This window comes from Strongylocentrotus purpuratus, unplaced genomic scaffold, assembly GCF_000002235.5.
Source record: "Strongylocentrotus purpuratus isolate Spur 01 unplaced genomic scaffold, Spur_5.0 spur5_scaffold_14, whole genome shotgun sequence".
NCBI lineage: Eukaryota > Metazoa > Echinodermata > Echinoidea > Camarodonta > Strongylocentrotidae > Strongylocentrotus > Strongylocentrotus purpuratus.
Genome location: NW_022145599.1, coordinates 6,955,272 through 6,967,407, shown reverse-complemented (window position 1 = coordinate 6,967,407; position 12,136 = coordinate 6,955,272). Strand labels below are relative to the sequence as shown.

The 12,136-nt window shown below is 31.4% G+C and overlaps 1 protein-coding gene across 1 annotated transcript in view; it reads right to left on the bottom strand.

The window, feature by feature from the left end:
• Positions 1-12,136, bottom strand: part of LOC100893764 — a 59,683-nt gene that overhangs the window by 40,163 nt on the left and 7,384 nt on the right. Inside the window, exons 6-14 of the mRNA XM_030984972.1 lie at positions 11,751-11,753; positions 8,178-8,180; positions 7,421-7,426; positions 6,559-6,561; positions 3,957-3,959; positions 3,197-3,202; positions 2,803-2,805; positions 1,469-1,471; positions 790-792 (exon numbers count right to left, since the gene is read on the bottom strand). Of these exons, the coding sequence (XP_030840832.1) occupies positions 790-792; positions 1,469-1,471; positions 2,803-2,805; positions 3,197-3,202; positions 3,957-3,959; positions 6,559-6,561; positions 7,421-7,426; positions 8,178-8,180; positions 11,751-11,753 (33 nt within the window). The remainder of the gene's footprint in view (positions 1-789; positions 793-1,468; positions 1,472-2,802; positions 2,806-3,196; positions 3,203-3,956; positions 3,960-6,558; positions 6,562-7,420; positions 7,427-8,177; positions 8,181-11,750; positions 11,754-12,136) is intronic.

Below are 12,136 nucleotides of genomic sequence, written 5' to 3'. Positions count from 1 at the left end.
TAATAAAGGACATGTAAGAAAGGTCATCAGCAAGTAACCACTTATCAAATTTATATTATAGTATTAAGTTCTATACTTACGTTCTGTGAAGGAAGATCAAGGGCCGAAGACAAAAGATAGAATTACAGATAAGTTTAGATTACATATATTATTCATGTTCCTCTCTGGGTGGAGAACGGAATGCAATTTGCTGTTAATCTTCAAGTTGTTGGTATTATTTCTGGCGAGTTCATGTCCTTTATATTTAGTTAGTTTTCATTTTAACAATGGTTAGCAAACACTTGTTTTTATTGTATTGCATGGACAAGCGCGTACTCAGGGAGTGGGGGGGGGGGGGGGTTGGGGGGTTAAACTCCCCCTTAGGTATTTTTATGTGTGTTAACCACTCTAAAACCCCCCTAACCCCCCTTTTGATTTTTTTTTTTAATTATTAAAAAAAAAAAAAAAATATTCGCATGGCTGACCTGAAAAAGGTAACCTTACCCCCCCCCCCCCCAACGGAGCAAAATGTCAAATTTTCAAATTTCGAGACAAAAAAAAAAAGTGTCCTCTTAAAAAATGGCCAAAATCATGGGCCATGAGGAAAATTAAGAGGAAATAGAAATGAGATCTTGATCAATAAAGATGTGTACTGTACAAATAACCTTTTTCTTTGATAATCGTAAACATTATCATATTACATTTGTACAGCTCATGACAGTGTTTTAAAAGTTCTTGGAAAAAAAAATGACACCTCATATAGGAACTGACGTATCAAAGAAATATATAAGGATTAAGTTCCATACTTACGTTCTGTGAACGAAGATCAAGGGAATAAGAAAAAAGAATTACATAATACAGATTTCATGTTGCTCTTTTGGTAGAGAACGAGAGGGAAGTTTCGGTTAATCATTTCGTTATTATACAAATTATAACACCAGGCTAGCAAACACTTGTTTTTATTGTTTGGCCACAAACCCTTCCGTTCCGAGGCACTGTAACACTATTTCTTTTAAGGAGGATATGGAAATCAGATAGAAATAAAAATCCTCATGAAGATAAATGTTGTAACTTTAAATCGAAATACTGATATATGAGCAATGTTATATCAATATGATACCATTGTCCCCTGTCTACATTTTCTTATCTCTTTATAGTGTATCTACATACAAATGTTCAAATAAAAACAGGATTTACTTTAAGAATAACATTCTCTGACAAATAACCAACATTTAATATCCATATAAACGATGAATAATCAACCAAAATCAATGGGCCATGAAGAAAAATCAGCGTAAATAGAAATGAGATCTTGATCAATAAAGATGTATACTGTACAAATAGGCTTTTTCTGTGATAATCGTAAAAATTATCATATTACATTTGTACAGCGCAAACAAGTGTTTTAAATGGTCATGAGAAAAAATTGACACCTCATATAGGAACTGACGTATCAAATAAATGTATGAGGAATAAGTTTCATACTTACGTTCTGTGAACGTACATCAAGGGAATAATAAATAAAAAATGACATATTGAAATACAGACTACATTTATAAATCATCTTGCTGTTTTGGTTTAGCGGGAGAGACGATTCGGTAATATTCATTTCGTTATTATTTTTTGAAAGTTAGTTAGTTTTCATGTTAACAATGGCTTAGCAAACACTTATTCTTATTGTAATGCAAGAATGTTTTTTCGTACCAAAGCACTGCAACGTTATTTATTTAATTGAGACTATACAAATCAGATCGAATAAAAATTATTGTGAAGATAATAATTGTTAATTGTAATAACCATATACATTATATATAATTGGCCAAAATCATGGGCCGTGAAGAAAGATCGGGGCAACTGGAAATGAGATCTCAATCAATAAATATATACCGTACAAATAGGCTTTTTCTTCGATAATCGTAAATGATTATCATTTATCATTTGTACAGCGTATACGTTCTTTTAAAAGCTCTTGAGGAAAATGATGACACATTATATTTGAACTTATTTTAATCAATTACTATTATTTGAAATTACAACATTTGAAATAACAAATCATACATAGGAAAATACTTTCTGATAAGTTGCAATTGATATCCTTTTTCTCTCTCAGTTTGGTGTTGAAATTAATCTTTAATTTCAAGTTTTCTTGTCTTTACTATCAATTAAAATGTTCTACATTTAACAATAACATTCACAGACGTCATGTCTGAAAGTACTCTGCTCAATTTTTTATCAAAGCAAAATGAATCAATGAAATATAACTTACAAAATGAGAAAAATAAATGGAAATGCAAAGAGTGCCCAGGGTTTTATCAAGATTAAATCATTATATAATTCAAATTTACTGTATCTTGATTCAATATTTGTAAGAATGTTAACCTCGTGGAAATGTTCAGAAAAATGAATGAAAAGTGAATTGTACATATTGGACATGTAAGACAGGTCAGCAAAATCAAACACTTATCAAATAAAGATTATAGGATTGGCAGAATAAAACCACTTTGTATATTCTGATTTTTTTTATTGCGAAATAAAATTGAATTGAATTTAATTGAAATAACCAAAATTTAATAACTGTATCGATTATCAAAAACTAGCCAAAATCATGGGGCATGAAGAAAAATGAGAGGAAAAAGAAATGAGATCTTAATCAATAAAGATATATACTGTACAAATAGGTTTTTTCTTTGATAATCGTAAAAAATATCATATTAATTTGTACAGCGCATAACCGTGTTTTAAAAGGTCTTGAAAAAAAAAATGACACCTCATATAGGAACTGACATATCAAATAAATATATAAGGATCAAATTCCATACTTACTTTCTGTGAACGAAGATCAAGGGAAGAAGAAAAAAAAATTACATAATATAATACAGACTACATATATAAATCATGTAGGTCTTTTGGTAGAGAACGGGAGGGAAGTTTCGATTAATCATTTCTCATTATACCAATTATTACACTGGGTTAGCAAACACTTGATGAGTATTTGCAACTTGTATGCTTCTTTTATTTCTCAATTTGGTATTAAAATTAATTTTCATTTTCAAGATTTCTTGTCTTTACTTTCAATTAAAATGTTCTACATTTAACAATAATATTCACAGACCCCATATAATTGAAAAAGGAATTGTTCTTTTTGGACATGTAAGACAGGTCAGCAGAATTAAAACACTTATCAAATAAACATTATAGGAGTATGTCCCATACTTACCACGCACTGTGAAACAAAGATGAAGGGCAGAACAAAAATAGAATAACAGATAAGTAAAGACTTTATGTATTAATCATGTTCCTCTTTTGGAAGAGAACGGGAGGGAAGTTTCCGTAAATTATTTCGTTATTATTTGTCGAGAGTTCGTGTCCTTTATTTTAGTTAGTTTTCGTTTTACCAATGGCTTAAAACACACTTGTTCTTATTGTATTGCAAAAATGTCTGTTCGTACCGATGGACGGCAACACTACTTCTTTTTAGGAGGCTATGAAAATCAGATACAATCTTAAAAGTTTCTTATGAAGATAAAAGTTGTAAATTTAAATCGTAAAACTGAATTGAGAAATGTTATATGATCAATATATGACACCATTTTCCTCTGTCCACATTTTCTTATCTCTTTATAGTGTATCTCCCTACATTGAAAAACTATTTTTTGTGTGTAAAATGTCCAAATAAATACAAGATTTACTTTAAGAATAACATTCTCTGACAAATAACCAACATTTAATAGCCATATCGATTATTAAAAAAAAAAAAAATACATCATGGCCCATGAAAAAAAATGAGAGGAGAAAGAAACAAGATCTTGATCAATATATTGTACAAATAGGCCTTTTCTTTGATAATCGTACTCATTAATCAAATTACATTTGTACAGCGCATAACAGTGTTTCAAAAGGTCTTGAAGAAAAAAATGACACCTCATATAGGAACTGACATATCAAATTAATATATTAAGATTAAGTTCCATACTTACTTTCTGTGAACGTAGATCAAGGGAAGAAGAAAAAAGAATTACATAATATCATACAGACTACATATATAAATCTTGTTGCTCTTTTGGTAGAGAACGGGAGGGAAGTTTCGGTTAATCATTTCGTTATTATACAAATTATAACACTAGGTTAGCAAACATTTGTTTTTATTGTTTAGCCAAAAACCCTTTCGTTCCGAAGCACTGTTACACTATTTCTTTAAAGGAGGACATGGAAATCAGATACTTATAAAAATTCTTATGAACATAAAAGTTGTAAATTTAAATCGAAATACTGATATATGAGAAATGTTATATCAATATATGATACCATTGTCCCTGTCAACATTTTCTTATCTCTTTATAGTGTATCTCCATACATTTTAACACTGATGTTTTGTGTAAATCGCCAAATAAAATCAGGGTTTACTTTACGAATAACATTATCTGACAAATAACCAACATTTAATAACCATATAAACGAAGAAAAATCAACCAAAATCACGGGCCATGAAGAAAAATCAGCGGAAATAGAAATGAGATCTTGATCAATAAAGATGTAAACTGTACAAATAGGCTTTTTCTGTGATAATCGTACAAATTATCATATCTGACAAATAACCAACAAATAACCAACAAATAACCAACATTTAATAACCATATAAACGATGGATAATCAACCAAAATCACGGGCCATGAAGAAAAATCAGCGGAAATAGAAATGAGATCTTGATCAATAAAGATGTATACTGTACAAATAGGCTTTTTCTGTGATAATCTTAAAAATTATCACATTACATTTGTACAGCGCATACAAGGGTTTTAAATGGTCTTGAGAAAAAAAATGACACCTCATATAGGAACTGACGTATCAAATAAATGTATGAGGAATAAGTTTCATACTTACGTTCTGTGAACGTACATCAAGGGAATAATAAATACAGAAATGACATATTGAAATACAGACTACATATATAAATCATCTTGCTGTTTTGGTTTAACGGAATAGACGATTCGGTAATATTCATTTCGTTATTGTTTTTGGAGAGTTTGATTCTTTTATCTTAGTTAGTTTTCATGTTAACAATGGCTTAGCAAACACTTATTCTTATTGTATTGCAAGAATGTTTTTTTCGTACCAAAGCACTGCAACGTTATTTATTTAATTGAGACTATACAAATCAGATCGAATAAAAATTATTGTGAAGATAATAATTGTTAATTGTAATAACCATATACATTATATATAATTGGCCAAAATCATGGGCCGTGAAGAAAGATCGGAGCAACTGGAAATGAGATCTCGATCAATAAATATATACCGTACAAATAGGCTTTTTCTTCGATAATCGTAAATGATTATCATTTATCATTTGTACAGCGTATACGTTCTTTTAAAAGCTCTTGAGAAAAAATGATGACACATTATATTTGAACTTATTTTAATCAATTACTATTATTTGAAATTACAACATTTGAAATAACAAATCATACATAGGAAAATACTTTCTGATAAGTTGCAATTGATATTCCTTTTTTCTCTCTCAGTTTGGTGTTGAAATTGATCTTTACTATCAATTAAAATGTTCTACATTTAACAATAATATTCACAGACGTCATGTCTGAAAGTACTCCGCCCAATTTTTTATAAAAGCAAAATGAATCAATGAAATATAACATACAAAATGAGAAAAATAAATGGAAATGCATAGAGTACCCAGGGTTTTATCAAGATTAAAGCAATATAAGCTTGTTTCGAATTCCATTTTACTGTATCTTTATATTGCATTCTGTTTGAATATTTGTAAAAATGTTAACCTCGTGGAATTGTTCAGAACAATGAATGAAAAGTGAATTGTACATTCTGGACATATAAGACAGGTCAGCAAAATTCAAACACTTATCAAATAAAGATTATAGGATTATGTTCATACTTACTGACTGTGAATGAAGATCAAGGGCAGAAGAAAAAAAAGATAGAATTACAGATAAGTATAGACTACATGTATAAATCATGTTCCTCTTTTGGAAGAGAATGGGAGGGAAGATTCGGTTATTAATTTCGTTGTTCTTTCTTGTGAGTTCGTGTCCTTTATCTTAGTTAGTTTTGATGTTGACAATGGAATAGCAAACACTTGTTTTTATTGTATTGTAACAATGTCTCTTCGTTTCGAAGCACTGCAACACTATTCCTTTCAGGAGGCTTTGATAATGAGATACATATAACAATCCTTGTGAAAAATGAATGGAAATGCATATAATACCCAGGGTTTTAACAAAATTAGAGCATTATAAGCTTTTTTCGAATTCAATTTTACTGTATCTTAATATTGCATTCTGTTTGAATATTTGTAAGAATGTTAACCTCGTGGAAATGTTCACAAAAATAAATGAAAAGTGAATTGTACATATTGGACATGTAAGACAGGTCAGCAAAATCAAACACATATTAAATAAAGAGTATAGGATTAGCAGAATAAAACCACTTATCAAATAAAGATTATAGGATTGGCAGACTAAAACCACTTATCAAATAAAGATTATAGGATTAGCAGAATAAAACCACTTATCAAATAAATATTATAGGATTATGTTCCATACTTACTGTCTGTGAACGAAGATCAAGGGAATAAGAAAAAATATAGAACTTCATATAAGTATAGACTACAATCATGTTCCTCTTTTGGTAGAGAACGGGAGGAAAGGTAAGGTCAAATTTCTCGAGAGTTAGTGTCCCCTTTTTTGTGTTAGTTTTCGTTTTAACAATGGCTTAACACACACTTGTTCTTAATGTTCTGTCAAGGCTTTCTACAGATGAAACATGGACGCCGGGCAGCTTTGAAGCACGATATAAAAAGAGACCTCCAAAGCAAAAGCTATTATTGTATCCTGAGACCAGCGCAACATGCATGTCAGACCGTAGTAAAACCCAACACTCTTGGCGCGCCAGGCCCGTAAATCGTCCCACCACGGACCACCTCCCAAGTTTTGTTACGGTCTATTACGTACTGTCACGTTTTGTTGCTTTCACCCCGTTTTACTACGGCCTACTAGGCTTCTCATTCGCACATGACTTCAGGGACAATTTTCTTGAGAAAAAAAGACACCTCATATAGGACCTGATTTTAATCAATTAATTATTATTTGAAGTGACAACATTGGAAATACGAAATTATACATAGGAAAATACTTTATGATTATTTGCAATTTGTATGCTTCTTTTATTTCTCAATTTGGTATTAAAATTAATCTTTATTTCAAGATTTCTTGTCTTTACTATATCAATTAAAATGTTCTACAATTAACAATTTAATTCACAGACCCCATATTAATTTAAAAGGAATTGTTTATATTGGACATGTAAGACAGGTCAGCAAAATTAAAACACTTATCAAATAAAGATTATAGGATTAGCAGAATTAAAACACTTATCAAACAGATATTATAGGAGTATGTCCCATACTTACCAGGCACTGTGAAACAAAGATTAAGGGCAGAAGAAAAATAAAATTACAGATAAGTAAAGACTTTATGTATTAATCATTTTCCTCTTTTGGTAGAGAACGGGAGGGAAGTTTCCGTAAATTATTTCGTTATTATTTGTCGAGAGTTCGTGTCCTTTATTTTAGTTAGTTTTCGTTTTACCAATGGCTTAAAACACACTTGTTCTTATTGTATTGCAAAAATGTCTGTTCGTACCGAAGGACGGCAACACTACTTCTTTTTAGGAGGCTATGAAAATCAGATACAATCTTAAAAGTTTGTTATGAAGATAAAAGTTGTAAATTTAAATCGTAAAACTGAAATGAGAAATGTTATATGATCAATATATGACACCATTTTACTCTGTCTACATTTTCTTATCTCTTTATAGTGTATCTCCCTACATTGAAAAACTATTTTGTGTGTGTAAAATGTCCAAATAAATACAGGATTTACTTTAAGAATAACATTCTCTGACAAATAACCAACATTTAATAGCCATATCGATTATTAAAAAATAGCCTACATCATGGCCCATGAAGAAAAATGAGAGGAAAAAGAAATAAGATCTTGATCAATATACTGTACAAATAGGCCTTTTCTTTGATAATCGTACTCATTAATCAAATTATATTTGTACAGCGCATAACAGTGTTTCAAAAGGTCTTGAAGAAAAAAATGACACCTCATATAGGAACTGACATATCAAATTAATATATTAAGATTAAGTTCGATACTTACGTTCTGTGAACGTAGATCAAGGGAAGAAGAAAAAAGAATTACATAATATCATACAGACTATATGTATAAATCTTGTTGCTCTTTTGGTAGAGAACGGGAGGGAAGTTTCGGTTAATCATTTCATTATTATACAAATTATGAAACTGGGTTAGCAAACACTTGTTTTTATTGTTTAGCCACAAACCCTTTCGTTCCGAAGCACTTTAACACTATTTCTTTAAGGAGGATATGGAAATCAGATACATATACAAAGTCCTTATGGAGAAAAAAATTGTAAATTTAAATCGAAATACTGATATATGAGAAATGTTATATCAATATATGATACCACTATCCCATATGGAAACGTTGTATCATCCGCTCAATCTGACTTGTGTGCATAGAACAAATAAGCATTTTTCCATGAAAAAGTGAAGTTTTCTAAAATGTGCGTTTCTTTCCAGCATTGGGGCGCCCGGAATTCACTCGGGTAACATTTCATAAATTATAATATAAAAAGACCATATGCAAATTTTCTGTACTTTTGCCGGAAAAAATACATTTATCCAGCACAATGTCGTGTCTTTTTGCGTTGGAGAAGAGCAAATAGCGAGTTTCAATCACACTTTGGCCGCTCTCGCAAGCTCTCACTGTGGTCAAGCGACTTTGGGGCAAGCGGTTAATGAAAATACTAATCGTTAGCTTTCTCCTGGTATTAAACTTGTTTTGATTGATTGTATAATTTTGTCGGAATAAAGGAAACAAAAAGGCTCGACCATTAACTTATCAGCGTCTGAATTGACCTTTTGACCTTGAATTCCCTGATGCAAGCGCACTAATGACGTCATCTTCGCTAAATCGGTGTCTTTTTATCGTAAAATGCGACACTTTCACAATGTTTATACATCTTTTTTTAATTATTAGTAAGATATAACATATTTTTTTCTGATATCACTGAAGTTTTGGGTTTTATTTAATGAGTAATTTTAAAATAAGATCCATTTTACTGTTTTAATTTACTGGATCGTACCATTAAAGTCGCAGGGTAGAAAGATGCATTTTCCAACCGCGCCAAATTTAATTTACGTTCCGACATTCTGTTAAATGGGTTTGTGTTGTTAATAATCCAATGCTTTCTGCTCCACCAAACGTCCACATGCGGAGTCGTTTATCAACTAAATTATTCAAATTCATGGATGCTTCCTAGCTTCCAAGGTGTTTGTGTTGTTGAAGCATTTCATTCACCTGCTATCATTCTTACTCCAATTGCCAGAACGCAAATTTTATTTTAGTTTTATAGTTTCATCGGAGTCGTTTATCAACTATATGTATTCAAATTTATGAATGCTTCCTCCCCAGGTGTTTGTGGTGTTTATGCATTTCATTCACCTGTTATTATTATTTGTACTCCAATTGTTAGAATACAAAATGTATTTTAGTTTTATAGTTTCATGTAGTGAGTAAGTCAACAAAAGAGTATGTTCTGCAACGTGTGTCCCTATTGTACAATGTAATGTGTCCCCTCATTTTGTAATAGTTAATTTACCCATTCACATAATGGAACTACCTGCCCGATGAAGCCAGTAGCCTGTGACCCCTTAGCCTATAATCTAGGCGGAGTGCCGAGCTTTTTTCTTTGCTGCTAGACTAACCTTAAGCAGAACGTCTGATACGGCGAGACTACGAACCGTGAGCCGCGAAGCGGCTCACCGCCTATAATCACTGGTCTAGCTTTAGTCGTTGTTTTTTTTTATTATCGACCATGAATCCGTGGCAGTTTTTCGTACGAAAAAACCTCATGAATACGAAATGAACTCAACCAATCAGAAACACGTATGGAGAAGAGCTATGCATATGCATATTATAAATCACGTGACATTACGTCATTTTCTTCATCCAAGATGGCGGGTAGTTCATGCGACGACGATCTTCTGCGAGAAAGTTTATCATATGCGGCCAACAAACTAGGCATTCCTAATGGAAAATTCAGAGAACTGCAGGAATCCGCTATTCGTAGCGTTATTGAAGCCGGCAGGGAAATTTTTGTTGCATTACCTACTGGTTTTGGAAAGAGTGCAATATACCAAGCAATCCCCTTGTGCTGTGATTTTCTACGGGACCACGGATACTATGATCATGATGACTCGAGCGCAATCTTTTTTCGTTGCGGTTTTTTATATCTGATTGGTCGAACGTAACATAGGTGTACCTTATTTGGTAGGGCTGTTGAATGATTCATAGATCCGCCATTTTGAATATATATGAATATTGATTAGCTAGACCAGTGATTATAGGCGGTGAGCCGCTTCGCGACTCACGGTTCGTAGTCTCGCCGTATCAGACGTTCTGCTTAGGGTTAGTCTAGCAGCAAAGAAAAAGCTCGGCACTCCGCCTAGATTATAGGCTAGTGACCCCTGAGCACTCAACACCGTGTGGGAGTCAGTTTGTGGTCAACTTCTTTTATGAGACACATACAAGCAAACGTTTCCATATGCTGTCAACATTTTCTTATCTGTTTTTAGTGTATCTCCATACAATATGTTAAAACAATTGTTTTGTGTAAAATGTCCAAATAAAAACAGGATATACTTTAAGAATTACATTCTCTGATAAATAACCAACATTTAATAACCATATAGATTTTCAAAAAATGCCCCAAATCATGGGCCATGAAGAAAAACAGAGGAAATAGAAATGAGATCTTGATCAATAAAGATGTATACTGTACAAATAGGCTTTTCCTTTGATAATCGTAAAAATTATCATATTACATTTGTACAGCGCAAAACAGTGTTTTAAAAGGTCTTGAAAAAAAATTAAACCTCATATAGGAACTGACATATTAAATAAACATATAAAGATCAAGTTTCATACTTACCATCTGTGAACGTAGATCAAGGGAATACAAAAAAAATATATATATATAATACAGACTACAAATATAAATCATGTTGCTTTTTTGGTAAAGAACGGGAGGGAAGTTTCGGTTAATCATTTCGTTATTATACAAATTATAACACTAGGTTAGCAAACACTTGTTTTTATTGTTTAGCCAAAAACCCTTTCGTTCCGAAGCACTGTTACACTATTTCTTTAAAGGAGGACATGGAAATCAGATACTTATAAAAATTCTTATGAACATAAAAGTTGTAAATTTAAATCGAAAAACTGATATATGAGAAATGTTATATTAATATATGATACCATTGTCCCTGTCAACATTTTCTTATCTCTTTTTAGTGTATCTCCATACATTTTAAAATTATTGTTTTGTGTAAAATGTCCAAATAAAAACAGGATTTACTTTAAGAATTACATTCTCTGATAAATAACCAACATTTAATAACCATATAGATTTTCAAAAAATGGCCCAAATCATGGGCCATGAAGAAAAATCAGAGGAAATAGAAATGAGATCTTGATCAATAAAGATGTATACTGTACAAATAGGCTTTTCCTTTGATAATCGTAAAAATTATCATATTACATTTGTACAGCGCAAAACAGTGTTTTAAAAGGTCTTGAAAAAAAATTAAACCTCATATAGGAACTGACATATTAAATAAACATATAAAGATTAAGTTTCATACTTACCTTCTGTGAACGTAGATGAAGGGAATAAAAAAATAAATAATATAATACAGACTACAAATATAAATCATGTTGCTTTTTTGGTAAAGAACGGGAGGGAAGTTTAGGTTAATCATTTCGTTATTATACAAATTATAACACTAGGTTAGCAAACACTTGTTTTTATTGTTTAGCCAAAAACCCTTTCGTTCCGAAGCACTGTTACACTATTTCTTTAAAGGATGACATGGAAATCAGATACATATAAAAATTCTCATGAACATAAAAGTTGTAAATTTAAATCGAAATACTGATGTATGAGAAATGTTATATCAATATATGATACCATTGTCCCTGTCAACATTTTCTTATCTCTTTTTATTGTTTCATACATTCTAAAACTATTATTT